Genomic DNA, 11,922 nt, shown 5'->3' with positions numbered 1-11,922 from the left:
CAATAATTTTATGGTGTCTGATTGTCACGACTTCCGCCGAAGTTGGCTCCCCTGCCTGTTCGGGCGGTGCTCGGCGGTCGTCATCACCGTCCTACTAGCCACTACCGATCCCTTTTTCGTTTGTCTGTTGGTTTTGTCTTATTAGTTTCACCTGTGTGTATTTTAGTTTAATTAGCGTCCTTATATATAGTAGGTTGTCCCGCCCTTGTTTTGTGCGGGATTGTTTTTGTTACTCTGTTGTACGGTGGTTTTTCGTGCATGTATTCTCCGGACTATTTTGGTCCTGGTTAATTGTATGCGCCCTGTGTGTTGGCGTGACCGTTTGTGCGCCGGAGAATAAATTGACACTCTACTGAACCCTGCTTACTGCGCCTGATTCCACCCACCACTCCTAGTATCTCATGACACTGATGGTGTCCAGTTAGTTTCATTTTATAAATTGAAAAATTATGTTGTTCCTTTACATGGTATGATAGCTGATATTTTGGTCCAACAAATTTAGTTAATATGAAGACAAATATTTGTCGAAAAAAATTGAGATTGTCCCGTCTTTTAAGAATTTCTGAGCTCTAAAACAGCAACATTTGTACTGTGGTGTACTGTATTGTTGTGAAAGTACCGTACGTGTAACAGCATTCCCCGTCATTTTCTAAATCCACACTCTCCCACAGCAGGTGTCACTGATTCACTGCAATTCTTAGTGTTGTTATGATTCCATTGTCCCTCTGTCCCAGGTGAGGGTGGTGCTGTTGGCTGAGGCTTCTCTGGAGGGAGGAAGGACGACCGCAAACGCCAGCTACTCGACATCCTGGTTCTGAGCGGGGTGGACCACGGCCCAACCACAGCAAGATCACAACATGACCACAAACACATTCCTTGATATAAACATCTCTGTTATTGTGTTGTTAACCCCTCTGTTTGTGGCTGTTTGTGTTAAACCCTCTTGGTGGTCATGTTTGTGTCAACCCGATTGTTTTTGGTAATGTTTGTGTCAACCCGATTTGTTTTTGGTAATGGTTTAGCCCACTGTTTGAGGTTTTGGTAATGGTTAACCCCACTGTTTGAGGTTGTGGTTCTGTTAATGACTCTGTTCTGTGGTCCTGTTTGTAGGATGTGGGGGACTGCCTGTCTCTGTTCACAGCAGAGGAGGAGATCTTTACGTTTCAGAGGACCATCTCAGTCCAGACTGACCGAGATGCAGACGGAGATGTACTGGACCCAAAGGGACCGATTTCACACAGCACACACAAAGTGAGGATCCGCAGTAAAGTACTTCTAAAGACCTGAAAACACATAGAGGGGACAGGTAACCAACTACAACTACTTTCAGGCTGAAGTACAATAAAACAAGTCCAAATACCTCACAAAACACAGACAATTGGTACAGGAGTGATTAATCAAATCTAGTCCTTTAGACTGGAGTATAACGTGATGAGCCAAAACTCCTCACAACAGACATTCAGTCAGGGAGGTAAGAACTAAAGTGCTTTTCAGACAGCCAAAGGAGTATCGCCTAGTGCCCTGCCGAATACACAACTTGTCCCTCTTGTCAAAGTGGCCTTCACACACAAGCCCTCAGTCTACGGGTGTGTTCGAGCAGTAAGCCTAACGAAACCGGCTGTAGACGAAAGTCGACCAGTGAAGTTGTGGAAGGTGCATCTGTGACAGCTGAAAGTCGGACACTGTAGTGGTTTTCCAACAGCAAGGCTCAGATCAACATAGCAGTGTCAACAAAGCTATTATTGTTTCTAAAAGTTTTTCTGTGCAATATCTATTTCAACTTTTCTATATCTGCATATTACACACTCACAAACTGAAAACATAAAGTGTGTACAACTCATTGGTCACTTTCATTTGTATCACCTGTAGCTTTAATATCGCAGCAAAGTTGGTTCCTGTTTCATTCAAGTGTTTGGCCACATTCACATGGGTCAAACAAAAACACCCAAACGACAAAAAGTGCTTCCAACAATGCAGGTGATGGCTCCAATTGCAACAAGTTGAAGGAGACGTCATTAAAAACTGCATGACATAATTTTTGTTATAGTTCTAGCAGTCGACATGTAGTCTCAAGTCAGAGAATTTTTATGACTATGATGCAACACTTTAAAAGGTGGTGACCAACAATGGTCACCAACTTGACAAAAGTGATCCCCTTGAACGCGCCGAATGCGACAGTTGCCGGTAACCATAGCAATGAAATAAGTAAACATTATCAACGTGCTAAAAAAGAATCGCTATAACACCATAAGAATGCATAAAAACATATTTACACGCAACAGAAATAATTGACCAAAAAAAGTATTAGAAAATAATGATTTTTATTGTTAAACGTGACTATCAGTTTACACTGTTAGCCAGCTAGCTAGTGGAATGGTATCAAATACAGCAAACACATGGTGTCCATGTTTTTGATGCCATTCCATTCGCTCCAAACTAACCATTATGAGTCATCCTCCCCTCAGCAGCCTCCTGTGGTGCTGATATATCACCATGCAAGCTACATTTTGTACTGTGATTGGTCAACAACGACGGCACCGCTTAAAAAATAGAACAGAATCCTATTTTCTCCTCGTCAGCTGAGTGGCTTCCACTGGCACAAGCATCACCGGGGTGGAGATGTTGTTTCCTACCCTCACCACCCGGGGGCAGCCCATCAGAAAGTTCAGGACCCAGTTGCACAGGGCGGGGTCGAGACCCGGGGTCTCGAGTTTAATGACGAGTTTGGAGGGTACTATGGTGTTAAATGCTAAGACGTAAGCGATGAACAGCATTCTTAGATAGGTATTCCTTTTGTCCAGATGGGTTAGGACAGTGTGCAGTGTGATTGTGATTGCATCGTCTGTGGACCTATTGGGACAGTAAGCAAATTGGAGTGGGTCTAGGGTGTCAGGTAGGGTAGAGGTGATATGATCCTTGACTAGTCTCTCAAAGCACTTCATGATGACGGAAGTGAGTCGTTTAGCTCAGTTACCTTAGCTTTCTTGAGAACAGGAACAATGGTGGCCCTCTTGAAGCATGTGGGAACAGCAGACTGGGATACGGATTGATTGAATATGTCCGTAAACACACCAGCCAGCTGGTCTGCGCGTGCGCTGAGGACGCGGCTAGGGATGCCGTCTGGGCCGGCAGCCTTGCGAGGGTTAACACGTAATATTTTACTCACGTTGGCTGCGGTGAAGGAGAGCCCGCAGATTTTGGCAGCGGGCCGTGTCAGTGGCATTGTATTGTCCTCAAAGTGAGCAAAGAAGTTGTTCAGTTTGTCTGGGATGGAGAAGCTGGGGGCCATGGTCAGCCTCACATTTGGGTGCTGGACTCAGTCTAATGGGCAGGTGGAAAGGACCAATCAGGAGCTGGGGAGGTTCCTAAGGAGTCACTGCCAGGAAAGGCAGGGGGAGTGGGCCCGGTTTCTTCCCTGGGCGGAATACGGCAAGAAATCCTTCACTCATCCCCCGGGCTGACTCCCTTCCGGGGTAACCTGGGACATCAGCCGGCCCTGGCTCCGTGGACTCCAAGCCAGACCAAGGCCCCTGCAGTTGACGAGTAGTTCCCGGCTCACAGAGGTGTGGAACGCTGCCCACATGAGGCTTCTCTTGTTTTGTAATGTTCCATGTTTAAACACACCATCTGCACCTGCTTCCTGACTCCCTGCGTCTTTGTTACAATTCCCCAACGTGGGGACAAATGTGGAGACCCACACCCCTTGATTAAAAAAACAAAAACATTTATTGTGAAAAACATATATATTTTTTTTAAATATCTGGGGGTTTTGGTCGGCTGTATCTAGGCTCTATAGTAGTCAAATTGTTTTTGACACCTTTATCTGAATCCCACAGTTTTTACCTCTCCAAGAGTAAGAAATATTGGGTGTCATAAAAGGCACTATTGGAGTTTATACTAAGACGAAATGCAATATAGCAATCAATGTCTACTACTTCATAGGCTTTATCCAGTGTACAGCAAGGGTTCCAACATTTCAAGTGGGCATTAGGGGAATTTTCAGTCGACGGACACTCCATTATGAGAAATCTAAATTTACTTTGAGGGTAGTATAAAATATTATGCATCATTTAGAAAATTCCACCAGAGGTGGTCAGTTTAACAGGTTTTAAAATATGATTTATGCTAGACATGAAAATGCGGTCCGCGTGTGACACAATTGCAGCGCCTCCAGAGGCTTTCGCTGCCAAATCAAGGTCCGTACTGCATTGTCGTGCGCCTCCCAAATGTTGTAATGATGTGGAGGGCTCCACAGGATTGGTTAACTGTAGGAGTGGGCGGTGTGTTCGGTATAAACAGAAACTCACTTCCTTGACAATTTCCTTCACAACAGCCCTGCTCCGTGAAGCACAAGAAGTATGATGCAGAGGCCACATCACAGTAAATGTAGTACGGCAAAGCAGACTCCAGAATGACCATAAATCGGCTTTTATTACTGACATCCTCCTCACGTACCTAAAAAGGAACTGACAGGGAAACAAGAGAAACTCATTCAAGCCCACTATTAATCTTCCTAAAACAGAGGGATGTATAGTTAGCTAAACTGAGCAGAATAAGGGACAACCCACATCGGTGAGAGCTGAAGGGATGGAAAAGTGTCCTTCTTAGTGGATAACTACCACCCCCTTGTGGTTGGAATTGAATTGTGCCACTGGAAAATAAACAATGTACTTACTGTGTGTGCTGATACTTTATGTAACCAGCCATCTGCTGTGTAAAAATGCCAAAGGTAATTTATTTGCGCCTACTGTTTAATAAACTAAAGGTGAAAAGAAATGGGTCTTGTGCCTTTTTAGGGATGAAACTGCAAAGGCAAAACATGGTATTACTTAACTCAGGTGCATAGGAATGCCCTGCCAGGCCCACCCAATCAGATTGAGCAAAGAAAATAAATTAAATACACATTTTTTATTACTACCTCATCTAACATTGTTAAGGTTTTCTTCCGGTGAAGGAGAGTGACAAACATTATCTTAAATAATCCTCTTCCTCATCTTGATCCCCCCCCCTTCTAGCTCTGACTCTAATGATAGCTACTTTACTGAGAAGAAATGTACTTTCTATGCCCGGGATATGTGGTTGCACTAACTGTAAGTCACTCTGGATAAGAGCATCTGCTAAATGACTAAAATGTCAAATGCAAATGTATTATGAAACAATGACATACTTTTACTTTGTATCTTATGTTAGATGTGTTGGATGCCTCCGGGTTCATTCAAATGGCAGGCATGGCTTGAACGAGCTGAAGAGAGAAACTGACTGAAATGCTGGGCTGACTTTATACATTTCTACCAGAAGATGGCAGCAAATGATGGGTAAGTGATGACAAAGATTAGTTATTATTGCTTCTAATGATGTCATCCTGTTAGCGCACAATAGCCTGTCCAGCATGGGCCAACCTACCTTGTCTTAGTGAAGCAGTATCTGTGAAGTGCCCAGTACACCTACAGAACCACACGCAATTTTGGCTTCCTGCCCTCAAGACTCCTGTAGTCTGAGCCACCTGGCATAAAATTGTGTGCAATTAATGTCACAGTATTAATGCAGTGTAGTACATTGAGTTTTAAAGTGTGTGTATTGTGTAGTGTTTGGGAACGTTATGATCATATGATCATCGTATTTGTGCCAGCTCCCTGGTACATATCTAGAGGCCACTGGAATTGTGTGTATGTGTGTGTGCATGCCCCTTCTGTGTGCATGTGTTTGTGTCTTGGTGTGTTACTGTCAGTTTGTTAGCTGTCTATTCCACCATAACTCTCAATTAAGGGAAAATCAATCACGGTCTATTCCGAGGGCTCTAATCCAATCAGAGCATTACAATGTTTGGGAAAACATCAGGCAGAAACATAAATGGTAGCCCTCTTTTGTGTATGCAACATTACACTAGCCAGGGGACAATATAAAAGGGTGGATGTCACACAGGGGTGGAGAAAGAGTCACTAATATAGCTGTTTTAAGTGCGTAGGCCCCTGCTGTACACCTACAGTACCCTGTAGACCAGGGGTGGGCAACTTGCGGCCCGCGGCCCCTCTTTTGTTGGCCTGCGGACAAATGTTATAAAAATAGTTTTTTTTTGAGAAGTCAGTAGGGGTCTCAATTTACTATTGAGAGTTAGAATAATATAATACACAAGGTGCAATTTCTAAATGTGGTTGTGCATCAGCAGTCACTTAATTAGCCCATATCAGCTAATTGGTAAGTTAGTCTAGTGGCCAGCTATCTAATCTTACAGTAAGATTAGACCGCGGTGGGGCTTATCATATTAAAAACTGCTAATATTTGCCTCCACCCTATGGTAAAATGTGTAGAATTGCAGGAAATCATGAGGGGGACCACTAAAATGTTTTGCTCGCAAGGTGGGGGACCCACGAGACACTGCGGCACCCTCATGATGAGTTCCGTTTTTTTGTGGCCCCCACCCTCATCAAAGTTGCCCATCCCTGCTGTAGACCGACAGTATGTTAACCCTATAACACACAGCGCAGAGAGCACTTAAAAAAACGGCCCCCCACTCTGTAGACCAACAATCCTGTTGGTGTGTTCGTACTCTTAGGGGCACTGAATGGAGGTCTTTGTGATGTGCTGAGTAATGTCAGTTAAAAACGTTAAACAAACTCTGTTGAAACATTTAGCCGTGAGCCTTCGCAGCGAGCCGCGAGTCTTGTTGTATGCATCTCAGGTGAAGGGGGATAGAAGTGACAGGAGAGAATGGAACTACGTACTTAAAACAGCTACAGTATACATGTACTTGGCCTGAAATGAATGACACAGCCTCACATTAATAGGCAACACATCTGACATTGCTGTGATGTGTTCATTTTGAATACACCACGGGTGGGCAACTCTGTCGCTGACCTATCTCTCCACCTGTGTTGACCTATCTCTCCACCTGTGTTGACCTATCTCTCCACCTGTGTTGACCTATCTCTCCACCTGTGTTGACCTATCTCTCCACCTGTTTTCTTTCTCTTTCTCTCTCTCTTCTCTTAGAACAGCCTACAGAAGCATTCATTCATCCACCCCCTGTGTCCCTTTCCTCTCTCTGATGCCCAAAGACATTGTACCAAGTTGGGTCAGAGCCCTTCTCGCAAGCAAGGGGGAGGCCGATGACATAAGAGCATCAGACTAACTCCTTGAATGGCATACTCCTTGAAGTTTGCAGTTGTCTAAAAAACACTATTTTGCTTAAAATGTATTTTTCTTACCCTTAAGTGGATGTACATTACTGTATTTATACTTGGGATATTGTTTTTCAACAGGAAAGGTTCAAATATAGCTGGAGTGTGTCTTTAACCCTCCACTGCAGTAGCTAACTGCAGGCACCAAACTGCTGTATCAGCCATTCCTCTTTATATACATAGCTGGGACAGGAGGAACAAAGAGGAGCATGTTTACATGTGAGCGTGCGTGCATTCGTTCTTGTGTTAATTTTGTATACAGAACAAAAATATAAACGCAACATGCAACAATTTGAAAGATTTTATTGAGTTCATAGAAGGAAGTCAGTCATTTGAAATAGTCAGTATACATGCATGTGTATGTACTTCGTTTGTTATAATTATAAATGAAATAGTGTTGATGTTTTCCATGTAAAATTCAAAGCCATAACACAACCAATGCCTTGCAGAATGTGTGTGTTTTGTCTGATTTAGTATATAGGATTGTTATCCATTCCTAATCAATGCCATCCGTTCCAAGAATGAATTGATGAATACCGCGCACAGGTGGAATTCGCGCATTCCTGTACATAAATCGAGAGAGCGTGTCCCCCCTGCAAGGTGGACGCGCACTTTACACAACATCTTCTCTGGAACAAAGACGTATGGAGGCTGACTGATGCTGGTGTTTTGGTACGGTTTTGGTACGGTCTTGGAGGTGGGAGGGGAGGGGAGGGGCAACCACTCCGAAGTATCACATACAGGACAGATAACCATAGCATTTATTCCCTTATCTCTTCATTATGAATGACGTCATGTGTTTGAAGAGGTCGATCTGGTTTGAAGGGGGCGTGTTCTGCGCGTGCTGTCCACATTGATTGACACCCATGCTCACGGATTAAAGGTTTAAAGATACTGTCATTAAAAGAAAAATGACTTAACTTGACTTAAAGACTTCACTATTTCATTATAATATTTGGTAGAATGCATGTCATTTAAGTTATGAATAAAGTATAGGCTAATATCCAACACAAGGAAAACAAACACCTACTTGCATATACCTAAATTGTTACATATGTGTAGGCCTATGTCAGTTGTTACATTCTAACAGTGCACCACAGCGGAAGTGGAAATAATGCTACATATGTCAACCATACCTTTAACAATAATTGCCATAATGTAGCCTTTGTCATTAGTCTATGAATTATATTTCTAAAAGGAGCAATATAATTATTTGGAATTCAAAGTAAATGTCCTCTATCCACCGTTGAATTTCTTTGTGTTCTTATTATTGTACAATAATATTTGTATGATCTGTTTGTCTATTTCTGGATCCCTCAACATGCCAGGACATGTGTCCCTTCCACAAACTGCTTGCCTGGATATGCCAGCGCGCACATAGGCTACTGTATCTTGGAGGGTGTCTCTTTAAAAGGCGGAAGGGGTGGCCTTTACAGTGGTAACGTTAGTCTTATCTAGCCACCACTATTGCTGCTGTTGCTGTATAACTTTGAGCTTGTTGAGGGCTGTCACATGACGGAATGTGCTAAGTAGATAGATATGTGTGCAGCAGAAGAGATCGGGCCTACTGTAACCGCGAGTATGATGTGGCGTTTCGTTTTCCATACCAACTGAGCTGCGTTCGTCAGTAAAGGCGGCTTTTTGAGAAACGGAGATAGCATTCGAAATCCCGTTCCTTTTCGCTGCGTATTGTTTTTTCAACAATACGCAGTATTGTATCCAGTCTCATTTTAAAAGGGACTTGAGAGTGAAAGGGAATTTGGCAAGATGGCAGCAATGACAGGAGGGATAGGACTATGCAGGAATTAATCGCTTCCATCACCATAGCGCGCAGTGACTGTACGCTTTTATCCGTGGCGGACAGCTTCAGTGTGATGACGTTTTACCAGGTTCTCCGTGGCTATTGACGAGGAGGTTCAAATTGGTGTATTCACTTGCCTTGCATCAATGCGGGATTTGATCTTGAACGCGCAAGGTAGGAATGTGCAATCCGCTCATTGATGAACGAACTCGCGCTACACAGTAGATTAGTCGTGAACGAACTGTAGTCATTGTACTGTTGTTATCAACATTGCTCCAGGCGAGGAGAAATACGACGAATATGCAGGCGAGGAGAAATACGACGAATATGCAGCAACCCGTTTTGAACTGTTGCGATTGTCAAATGTAAAGTCGCTGTGGCTTGCATATGGAGCCAGGGAGAATAGTCATCGTTTAATAGTTATGGTGCGAAGACATTTATAATGGTCCACGAGTAATACGATTAAAATATATCCTGATCAGCATAGCGGTGCTTTTTTTTGCTACTAGAGGATTTTCTCAATTCACGCGGAGTTGATAGTGACCCTTGGGGACTGCTGGTCTGGAATAGCAACAAAGGCGGGGGCGCGCATTCATGGAATGCGAATTTGACAACTCTCCACTACTTATCTACTGACCTTATCAGCGGGCAGCAGGGACGTGCAAGTGACTGAAGGAGAGATGGCCGAGGTTCCAGCCCCCAGCATTCACACTGAGTTGGACGTGGCCATAGACCCAGACTTCGAGCCACAAAAACGGCCACGATCGTGCACATGGCCGTTGCCCCGACCCGAGTCCAATTCTGGCAAACCAGAGAGCAACGACACTGACATTATACCTGAGGAAGACGATGATGAAGAGGAACAACATGCCACTTCCAGCCTGGGAGCAGACGACCAGAACAGCAACAGCCCTATGGCCGAAGGACTGCTGTCCAGACAGGAAAATGGAGGCTCCCCGCTCCCCTCCCAGTCCCCCACGGCCACTTCTGGCACAGTCAGCACCAGCAGCCCGGGGGCGCAGACTGCACGGAAGTCCTCGTCGCGCAGAAACGCGTGGGGGAATCTCTCATATGCTGACCTGATAACCAAAGCCATAAGCAGCACGCCAGACAAGAGATTGACTCTGTCTCAGATTTATGAGTGGATGGTGAGATGTGTGCCGTACTTCAAAGACAAAGGTGACAGTAACAGCTCAGCTGGGTGGAAGGTAAGCACGTTTTCCTCATCTCCTCATTCATTCCCCCTTCCTCCCTTCCCCTGTCATCAAAACAAAAACAATAACAAGAAACACATGTCTAGAGAGTTTGTGCTTTTGGATGTTCCCTGGCTTTGTTTATAAACATACACACACTCTGTCATTCTCTCTCTCTCTATTTCCCGCATTTGGAATTGAGAAACACAAAAAACAACACAAAACTTTGTATCAGCAAGTGAGTCCGGACTGTCTGTAGCTTATTTAGAGAGACTTTAATCAAATGAGTTTACGACGCACAGAGATTGATACAATTAGGCTACATAAATCATTAGACTGTACAGTCCTACAATTAATCAACATTTAAGAGTAAAGAACAAAACATGATTGTGCACCTGACCATTGACCCGAGTCCAATGCTGGGAAACCAGAGAGCAATGACACTGACATTATACCAGAGGAAGAGGACGACGAAGAGGAACAACATGCCACTTCCATGGCCATCAACGTCAATGGCACCAGCTCCAGCCAGACAGTCAGTTCAAAATGATATTTATATATTTGTTTTGTACATCTTAGGCTAATGCCTGCGATCCTCTGGGTCAGGTAGGCTACTGTAGGACTACAGCCAATGTTGTTAAAACGCCGTTGGGGAATTACATAACGACTTGGAATGCTGCGGGCTCGGGTGAACAGCCTGGGGTAAGACTACCTTCAATGGGGACGCTATGGTCGCAAAGTGCCGAGGGATGGGACACATGATGTCATGGATCAAAACTCACTGTGTCGGGAGCCCGTGGAACTTGCCTCGTTGACCGAAAAGGCCATATATTCTCACGAGGGGATGAGTTATCTGTGCTCAGGCGGCAAAGGGGGCAGCTGGAGTAGGCCTATGTGCCGTGCCGCTCATGGAATATTGGTCTTGGAGGGCCTGGCGGCTAGGGTACTCATGTTTCAGTGGACATTAAAAAAACTGGAAGAGGCAGGATGCATGGACAGATGTCGTTACTACATAATTTCGCTTTTCAATCACACAGATCAATCTGCCGGCCAGGACAATGTAGTTCAATATAAGACAACCAACGACACCAGCTTTAAGGTATCAACATGTAATGGCTACTGGCATTAGGAAAACATCCAATGAAACTAAAGACCAGCTTTAGTGGCAGGTGTTCAACAAGGCAACCATGGTGTTTTCACCCGCGTTCAGTTTGTGATTTCACTGTCAGTTGGGGTCCAGGACAGAGTGGTTAGTTTGTCGTCTTAGGTTTCATACAGGTCAGATGGGAGAGCTGGCTTTGTTGAGTAGATTTGCTCAGCAGATCCTAATAATCCCTGTTGGTTTCTCTCCTCTCACTGAATGACGTCACTCATTACACACACTACTTAAAAAAAAAAAATGTATGTCACTTTTTTTTTCTAGCTTTCAAGTAGGCACATTCTTCTCTTCCTCTCCCTTGTAACTCTTCCCTGGATTCTTTGTGTACAAAAGAAAGTAGTGCACTATGTTTTCTGTTAATATACCCGGTAAAAAATAATGGTTAATAAACAACTCTAAGGGGGCCAATTTAAAATCTGTGATTTTTTTTTTGGTTTTATATTTTCCAAAATTCTGTTTTCTCAGTTTAATTTTTCCTGGTTTTAGATTGTTTGTTTGTATTTTTTTTCGCTCTCAAAATTACAATTGTTCATAGAGGAAAAATGAAATTCCATGTCGATGGTTAAATCAGATCAGAATATATTTTGTTTT

General features: G+C 43.9%; 1 protein-coding gene across 1 annotated transcript in view; it reads left to right on the top strand.

Moving 5' to 3' along the window:
• Positions 1-7,367: 7,367 nt before the first annotated feature.
• Positions 7,368-11,922, top strand: part of LOC110529912 (forkhead box protein O3) — a 64,265-nt gene continuing 59,710 nt past the window's right edge. The window contains exon 1 of the mRNA XM_021612572.3: positions 7,368-10,187. Coding sequence (XP_021468247.1) covers positions 9,660-10,187 — 528 coding nt within the window. The 5' untranslated portion in view covers positions 7,368-9,659. The remainder of the gene's footprint in view (positions 10,188-11,922) is intronic.

The sequence above is a fragment of the Oncorhynchus mykiss genome, chromosome 8, assembly GCF_057628025.1.
Source record: "Oncorhynchus mykiss isolate SJ-2025 chromosome 8, ASM5762802v1, whole genome shotgun sequence".
NCBI classification, from domain to species: Eukaryota; Metazoa; Chordata; class Actinopteri; order Salmoniformes; family Salmonidae; genus Oncorhynchus; species Oncorhynchus mykiss.
This window is presented reverse-complemented; position numbering and strand designations above follow the sequence as displayed.